Source organism: Elephantulus edwardii, unplaced genomic scaffold (assembly GCF_000299155.1).
Source record: "Elephantulus edwardii isolate Elephantulus edwardi_28Jun2011 unplaced genomic scaffold, EleEdw1.0 scaffold00328, whole genome shotgun sequence".
Taxonomy (NCBI): Eukaryota; Metazoa; Chordata; class Mammalia; order Macroscelidea; family Macroscelididae; genus Elephantulus; species Elephantulus edwardii.
In genome coordinates, this window is record NW_006400078.1 from 2,316,706 (window position 1) to 2,325,294 (window position 8,589).

The window sequence follows — 8,589 nt, forward strand, 5'->3', positions numbered from 1 at the left end:
ACCCAAGGCCAGAGAGAAAGAGGGAAGCACCCAAGGCCAGAGAGAAAGAGGGAAGACCCATGGTGGAATTATTTTTTTATCCTTTCACATATGTGATCACAGGGTCCCCAGATTGTCTTCCCTGTTTATTTAACACCATATTGTGCATATTTCTTCCCATCAATAAATGTTAGGGTGTCAATGGCTGCCCTAGGATTTGTTACATCTCTGGGCACAATTTATCTGACCAATCTATTATTGGGCATTTAAAAAACTGTCCTCATTGTAAACAGTGATGGTAAAACGTTTGTCCATCTTTGTCTGCGTGTGTAATTCATGACACATTCATGTTGTTTTTGCATCTACTGTATTTCTGGCCCTGCACTCTGCGGTGTCTCATAGACGAGTGGATTGCGTCCTCTTTCTGTGCTTTAAGGCAAACGCTACCTTACGTTTTACCTAACCAACATCGGACTTAGGGAGAGAGAGGAAGTGTCTTGGAGTCTTCTGTGAATAGAAGTAGGATTTGAAATGGATATTTTCCCAAACGCTAATGGCCAGGTTCTTTCTAGTCCATGGAGCTGAATCATAGAAAATCTTTAACATAATTGTTTTTTGCTCCATGGCTGGGTACAGTTATGGACACATAGAATCACAAGTTAGCTATTTACTGGCATTTTATAGTATGTTCAGCTTTTTGCTAATGTACACAATAAGTAAGCATTTTGATGTTCACTTTTCCAATCTTAAGGTTGATGTTTACATGTAGAATTTTCTTAAGAAAAGTAATCTTGGCGAGCTCTGGTGGCCTAGTGGCAAGGAGGTGTACTGCAATCCCAGAGGTGCACGGTTCAAATCCACCAGATGCTCTGCTGGAGAAGGAGGAACAATCTCCTCCTGTACCAGTCAGATCTGATTTGATGGTACACACACACACACACACACACATGAAATAAAATAAAAATTTTTTTAAAAAAGAAAAGTAATCTTAACTCTGGAAGGAAGGAGCAAAAAGGATCAGGTCTCTTCACGTCATGCCTCATCTCACAAGCTGCCTAAACCTCACCTGGCCCTTCAGTGAGCTTGATAGTCTATTTATGGTTGAGCCACACATCTGACAATTCTCTCAAGCTCTGTGATGACTTATCTAAGCCCATGAAAATGTGCATGTCTTTGTTCAAGAGTGATGACAAGACTTTTGTCCTGTGGCAGTGCCAGTGGCAGGTGGAGGAAGCCAGGGTTCGGGAGGCCCTGGGCTATAGGACATGAACAGTTTTGTATCTGACTTAGTGACTTCATCCACTCTGGAGACACTTTGCTCCTCGATCACGTCTCTGGAGGGCTCATGGGCTTAACGCTGACTGGGAGAGGCTGTAACGATGACGTTTTCCTCTTTACTACTGACCACTTCATCCGTGGAGTCGAGACTAACTCATACTTTCTTTGCTTCATCTGTGTAAATGGTCCTTGCCACAGACACAGTGGGACGACCTGGTCATCAGTTGCTCAGAGAGACTGCAGTTCCCAACTCAGGCTTCCTTACCTCGTTTCTGTCTTGTAGTCACTGTCATGTTTTGAAAATTCCCTTTTTGCCTGTACTCACCTATAGGGTCCAGATGGATCACATAACCGTCTCCCACGTAGATGGCCCAGTGCTCATAGCCAAGGTGAAAAATCTCAATCAAGTCTCCAGGCTTGGGTTCTTCATTACACTGAAACAGAGAAACCAGAGACAATGTGCACAGACTCTTGGAGACACTGAAGACCCCAGAGGAGGAAGAGCATGTGGTGAGAAACCAGGTGGGCGACAGCTCTTGTGTCTCAGCTGTGCTGGTGCTTAGGAGTCCCTCCCTGTGTGGACAGCACCAGGACAGCACGTCTGAGAAAAATGACCCGTGTGGAACGTGGTGGGGACAGGAGCTGAGAGCGCATGCGCATGCTGTGTGCGCGCGCACAGGAACGTGACGCACGTACCTCTGCATGTGCTGATAGAAAGATTGCATGGTTAAGACGTCCCCTGAATGTGGCAGCATTGCACCATCCAGAGGGTTCGGAGACCTGAATCCGGAGATTCTTGCTCTTTGCAGACTAACCCTCACGGCTCTGTGTCCTCCTAGCCAGTGGCTATTCCTGACCACATGGGCTCTCTCTTTCTCTTCAGACTGTGTAGAGTTTTGGGACACATCTTTGAGGTAATGACTTCAGAAACATGAGCTAACACCATCTTGATGGGACACAATCCTTAGAAGGAGCTCTTTTTTTAAAAAAATTATTAATTTTAATGAAAGTTTACAGACACTTGGGATTTCCATTCATTCATTGTTGCACTTTTCTCCCTGCCCACCCCTCCCCCTCCCCCAGTTCACTCTTCTCTTTGAAAAGTAAAATCCTTTCATTGTTTTACAATCCCTCCTCCCAAGTCTACTCCACTACACAGCCTTCGTTCTGGACTCCTGTCATGACAATAATATGTAATCATATATCTTTTAAACAGTTCTCTCCCTCATCTGTTTCAATGCAGTATACATAACTTATCCCATCTTTCTCAGTCTCCCCCCAACCCTGATGTCAGTCTCACTTTACAACAGTGGCACTATGCAGTATTTGTCCTTTTATGACTGAGATATTTCACTCAGCATAATGTCCTCCAGGGCCACCCATTTCATGAGTTCCTTGTTTTCCAATGCAGCATAGTATTTTATCATGTGAATATACCACAGCTTCTCTATCCATTCATTTGTTGATGGGCACTTAGGTTGTTTCCAACTCTTTGCTCTTGTGAACAAGGCTCGGTAAACATGAGTGTGCATGGAAGAAGCTCTCCTAGAGCCACTGAACTTCTCGTAGTGACTCGAGCTGCTGTGCTCAAGGAGCAAGACCTTCGTTCTCTACAGCTGCCCTGAGGAGAAGGAATCATCATCTCACGATGGGAGATTGGTGGCCTGAGACTCACTCATTGCTGCATTTCCAAATCACTTGTCCTCTGATCCCCTCCCTGTCAGAGCTGTATCCTCTGAGCAGCCTGCTGTGCTTGTCCCAGCCTGGAGCACCCACACCTGTCCTTTCTGGAGCCCTCGCAGCTCTCAGGGCCCTCACCTCTCCACGCACAAATCACCTGCTTGGCCCCCGCCTGCATCTGCCTGTCCTCCCCTCCGGGCCCTGAACTCTTTCTGGTGGTGATCATGTGTGCTGGGCCCTCCCTCCTCTCCCTTCTCTCCCTCCCCTTCTTCTCCTGCCTCCCTCATCTCCAGGGCAGACCTGGCATGTTCTGGGGCAAAGAAATGGTACATAGGAGGGGAGTGGGGAGAGGGCCAAGGTGCCAGGGTGCCAGGGCTCTTCTCAGCTTTCGTTGTTGCCCATCCCAAGAGAGCACATCAACCACGACTTGATAGGACCAGAGCTGGCCTCCACCTGGGAGGATGAGGGGAATTCCTTCTGTTCCTAAATGTCTAAATTCAGAGGGTGCTGTCAACAGCAGTCAGCGGGAAGTCAGAATCTCAGTTTGTCACCGGGCCTCTATAAGGGACTTTCCAGTAATATTCCATATTCTATGCCCCATAAATGCGTGAACTCTCTCCGTTCCTTTAAAATCTAATACCACTAAGGTAGCCTGCTGCTTTCTGGAAATTTTCTGATCCAAGCCACTGGGGCTACAGGGAGGGGAGGAGTCACAGATTAGAAGCTAAAATTAAAACTTGCTTTGTACGGGTGGGGAAAAAAAATACCATGGAAGAAAGCGGTGGAAGAGAGAAACTGTTGAACATAGAAGGGACTGAACTCCAGCTGGCCTCAGCGGCAGACGAGGTGGAGGTCTGTTTCCTTCCCAGAGACCTAGTGTCCTCTCCTCCCTTGTCCCCCTTCCTTGACAGCCCTCTCCTTCTACCTCCACCCAGTCCATATGCCAGCTGCCACCCTCCATCCATGAAGCAGGCAGACAGCCTCCTGCACAGGGTCCCTGAGCTCCCGGCTCTGCCAGACCCAGAGAGCAAGGTGAAACTGCCTGGAGAGGCTGAGAGACAAACTTTTAACAAAGAAACGACGGGCTGTGAGAGTCTTCCAAAGACAGCCCTGAAGTAACTATGCCCAAGGGCAGAAACGAGACTCAAGAGAGGAGACTCCCACTTAGAACCAAGGAGAGAAAACATGAAATTCCAGGGATTTACAGTAGCCATTTCAGATCAAAGCTGCTGCGTCTGATGCTCAGCTGGGCTGGTATTGCACTAGTTTCTGTTTCAGTCTTGAGAGGTTTTTGGTTGGGGTGGGTTCCCCCCCCCCAGAACTTTACTTTCATTTTCCTTCTGACACATCTCAAAGGCTAATTGCTATTTTTTTTTTGCCCCCTGGGGCAAACAATTCTATATGAGCTACATATTTGCTCTAAAGAGAAAGATTGATGATTAACTACAGGACGTGTGGAATACAGGATGTCCTCAATCTGCCTGGGGTGCAGTGGGTGTAGAAGGATCAATGTTGCGTTTCTGTCCTCGCTTGACTAATTTAAATTTTCTTCAAGTAAATGTCCGAGGCACTTGTTTATATTTCAGGAAAGGGAGACGCCCAGGAAAAGGCAGATGTCTGCCACCCATTGTGTGCCAGAGAACTGGGGGGGGCCTCTCACGCAACAGGCTGCAGGCTGCGGCGAACATGGGAGCAGACAGGAGGGAGTCCTGCACCTCCTGGGGAGAGCCCTGCAGATGATGAGTGATTTATACTTTGTGCTCCAAAGACTCATTGTCCCATGCATTAGGACGCATCTGTCCCTGGAAAGCAAAACTGAACTAGAAATGGCTTCATGCTCATTTTTTTTGGATGAGAGATTAGCAGGTAGCTCGCCATGGTCTTTCCTGGCCAGCACAGTCTTCTCCGACAGAGGTGGACAGCTATGTCACCCCCGCCCCCAGCTCTGTTTCCTGAGTGTTGGCAGCTTACCATGGCCACCAAAGGCCCATGAGTTTTGATCTGTCCTGCTGGTCCCAGGTCTCTCATGCCTCTTTGCACGATCAAATGTGGCTGCAACAGTCTCACACATCATCATATTGTCATGTGTCAACGGCCAAAGGCAGAGAAAGAAAGGTGCCCTTCTCGATCTGTCTCCCTTTTAACCACAGGCCTGTTGGAGAGACTAAGTCTGAGATGGGACCTGACTTGATGGCTTCACGCCACTAGTGTTTGCTGAGAATCTTAGTTCTATTTGCCCTCACCTCTTTGCAGTTATTGATATTTCTGTAAGAATTAATACACTGTATTACAGTAGAATTACATGGAAGGAATGCAATCAAGAGGCAGAGCTGGGGATCACAAACGTGTCAGATGAGAGGAACTGAGGGAGATTGTCTCGATTTCAGACTCCATGTTCGCTTCTAAAGCAGGCTTTGGTGTCTCCCTCACACTCTCACAGTTTTGAGCAGAAGAGGTCCTACAGCACCTCAAGTTTCAGACACCACAGCAAACATGTCTCTGGTCATAAAGTCCATGACCTGCAAAACACGTGACCTATGTTCAAAGTCCCCTTGAAGCCAAGGCAGGCGCTGCTCTCAGATAGCGCGAGGCTAGGCTCCTTCTCCTGTCCTTTCCTGGCCAGCACAGTTTTCTCCTACAGAGGTGGACAGCTGTGTCACCCCTGCCCCCACTTGTTTCCTGAATGGTGTTGGCTTGTCTAGAGAACTTGGCAGGATGGCGAAATGAAGTTCTGAGGAAGCTTCCTGATGTGTGGAAGGTATGGGGGAGGGTTTTCCCTGGATGGAGCTCCAGGGCCTTATTGGGGTCCCTTTCTCACTCACTCTCTGTTGTACGTGATCCAAGGGGAGTGGAGGTAACCCTCAAGTCACCTACAGAGCATACCCTAGAATAGCCGCAGCCATGCTAAGTGCTCAAGGCATGCTGGGCGTGTTTGCATGTTGATTTTGGAATGAATGATGTGCTGAGATGCCAGATGACTCCTTGTCTTAGGAAACCGTCAGTATTTTGCTGTATTGATTCCTGGCACATGGATACACAGTACACTAGACAAAGTGGTTACATCCACACAGCATACATTAACCCACGTGCTCAGGGACTGCCCTGGGTGATCTTTTCTCATCCGCATGCTACTCATGGAATCTTGCGTGTAAGTCTCTAATTTATTTGTTTTATTGATTTGTTTACAAAGGCTGTGTATGTTGTGTTTCACACTGTTCTTCATTCACATTGTGTTTCAGACAATCGTTCTCATGTGTTATGTTTTATAAAATTAATCACCATTAGACCTTGCCCATCATGACCTTGTCTTTTTGCCTGGATCCTTTCATTTACTTCCCCCGTCCCACTCGGCAGACTATGCAACCCTGTGATTTCACCCCTACCCATCCTCACCCCTCTGCTCTCTCCCCCCTTGAGTTCCCTTTCATGTTTTACCAGTTATCTTTCTATTTTTACAATAATGGCCTTTGCAGTATTTGTCTTTATGAGACTGCATTAGTTCACTGCGCATAAAACTCTCCCGCTGCTCCCAAGTTACATAGTATTTTTTTGAACTAGTTTGTCCTGAGTGCTGCATACTATTCCACTGTATGAACATACTACTGTGTGTTTCAGCGCTCAGCTCTGGATCCCTTCTTTAGTCTCACTCGCACAGGTACCACTTTGGATTTAACTTGCTGGGTGTGAGGGTGACGGCATAAATCGGCAGGGCCATAGTCAGTGCTGTTTGAGTTCAGAAGACAAAGTGCAGCATGAACATTTTTATTGCCAGATGCATCTCTGCACTGAACTTCATCGTCACGTAACCAACTTCTCAACGTTTCTGCTTGGATGTCTGGTGAGGTGCCTCAGAAACCATATTGCATCTTCCTAACTCTTCAGATGACTTCTTCGTCCTTGGATCCACAATAAATACACTTGGTATCAGCAGTAAGCAGATCAGAAGATGGATTGCACTAGGAAAGTCTGCAGTCAGGGACCTCTCTGAAGTATTGGGCTTGTTGATTCTGGAGAGCAGAGAGCATCCCGTGCGGAGAGCATCCCGTGAACCTTCTCCTCCGAGATCTTCCAGAGCCACCACTGCTTCTCACCACCTCGTGGGTTCGTACACCAGGCCAGCTATGTCTGGGCATCATGACCAATGACCACAGCATGTTTTCTCAGGCCCCCACCGCAGAGAGGGAGAAACCCGAGATGCCAGTGAATAAGAGGACGAGGATGAAAAGGAAGAAAAAGAAAAAAGTCTTATCATAAAAGGCAAGCGAGAGAAAAAGAAAGCAGAGCGATTGACCATGCCACGTCTCTTCCTTACAGAAAGATCCTTTTCTAATTGCTGGAGGAAAAGGACCGAAACCTTGTGAAATGGAAAGGATCCATTTCTTTCGGAATAAGAAGAAAGCTGATGAATTTAGAAATCTGCACCAACTGCTTCACAACAGACCAGGCAGAGTATGCTCATTAAAGAAAAATGTGGGTCAGTTTCATGGCTTTCCATTTGACAAAGGAAGCACCCAATGTAAAAACAAGGAAGAGATGCTGGGGAAAAAAATTCTGAAATGCTATGTTAAAGAGCACCTGTGAGGTTCTTGGTTTGGAGAGATCAAGTGTAAAGAGTGAACTGTGAAGTGTATCTTGAACTTCTTAATTCACCCAAAGACTTCTGGAAAACCTTTGCTGCCCCCCACACCCCCCCACCAAAAAAAAAAAAAGAAAAGAAAAACAACAACAAACTTATGGCAAAAGCAGCAATAAAGCACAGAGCAGTTATGGAATGACAAGGAAGGAAAAACAATGCAACGGTCCTGAGATTCTGTCAGATGAATCTGGCAGTGATGAAGACGAAAACAAAAACCAGGGAGAGTCTGCAGATGATCAAGATAAAGAGAAGAGGAACCACAAAAAAGGACCCTAAGTGAAAAAAATCTGCGGAAAGTGCTAATGCTAAGAAGGCACAGAGGAGCACCATCAGGAAGAATAAAAACAAAAAGAAAGTGAATCTGAAGATAGTTCAGATGATGAACTTCTAATTAAAAAATTGAAGAAGCTCCCTGCAGATGAACAGTTAAAGGAAAGAGTCAAGAAATTATTGGCAAATGCTAGGGAGCTCTGGTGGCCTAGTGGCAAAAAGCTGTGCTGCAATCCTGAAAGAGTGTGGTTCCAGTCCACCAGATACTCCGCTGGAGAAATCTCCTCTTGTGCCAGTTGGATCCGATTTGACGGTATACAACAACAACAAAAATAATAAGAAATTACTAGCAAATGCAGACTTACTTGAAGGAAGTCAAGAGGTATAAGAAAAATATCCAGCTTATAATTTAGCTGAAAGATTTCATAAAAACAATCATTAAAGAGCAAATTTCTTGACAGACAGACTCAGACCACGGATTTGAAGACTTGATTTATACTAGTGGAGAGAATGTATTTCTTTTTTTTTTTAAAATCCTTGTTAAGCTTTTGTTGGTAGAATTTACCACTCATCTTTTGATCTGGAGTGTTATGTCAATTTGACTTTGCTGTCTAAATTGCATTTCTATGCAGTATTCCATTTAAAATCTTGCATGGGAAAGCACTTCTGAAAAACAAAAATGAAGTGGGAGGCGTGGCACTCCCTGACATTAAAACCGACTACACAGCGGTAGAAACCAAAACAGC

At 46.0% G+C, this 8,589-nt stretch overlaps 1 protein-coding gene and 1 pseudogene across 1 annotated transcript in view; one reads left to right on the top strand and one right to left on the bottom strand.

Moving 5' to 3' along the window:
- RARRES3 (retinoic acid receptor responder (tazarotene induced) 3) overlaps window positions 1–3,163 on the bottom strand; it is a 4,419-nt gene extending 1,256 nt beyond the window's left edge. Inside the window, exons 1-2 of the mRNA XM_006901541.1 lie at window positions 3,095–3,163; window positions 1,583–1,691 (exon numbers count right to left, since the gene is read on the bottom strand). Of these exons, the coding sequence (XP_006901603.1) occupies window positions 1,583–1,691; window positions 3,095–3,163 (178 nt within the window). The remainder of the gene's footprint in view (window positions 1–1,582; window positions 1,692–3,094) is intronic.
- Window positions 3,164–3,900: 737 nt separating this feature from the next.
- LOC102849334 lies at window positions 3,901–8,301 on the top strand (annotated as a pseudogene).
- The last annotated feature ends 288 nt before the right edge of the window (window positions 8,302–8,589 follow it).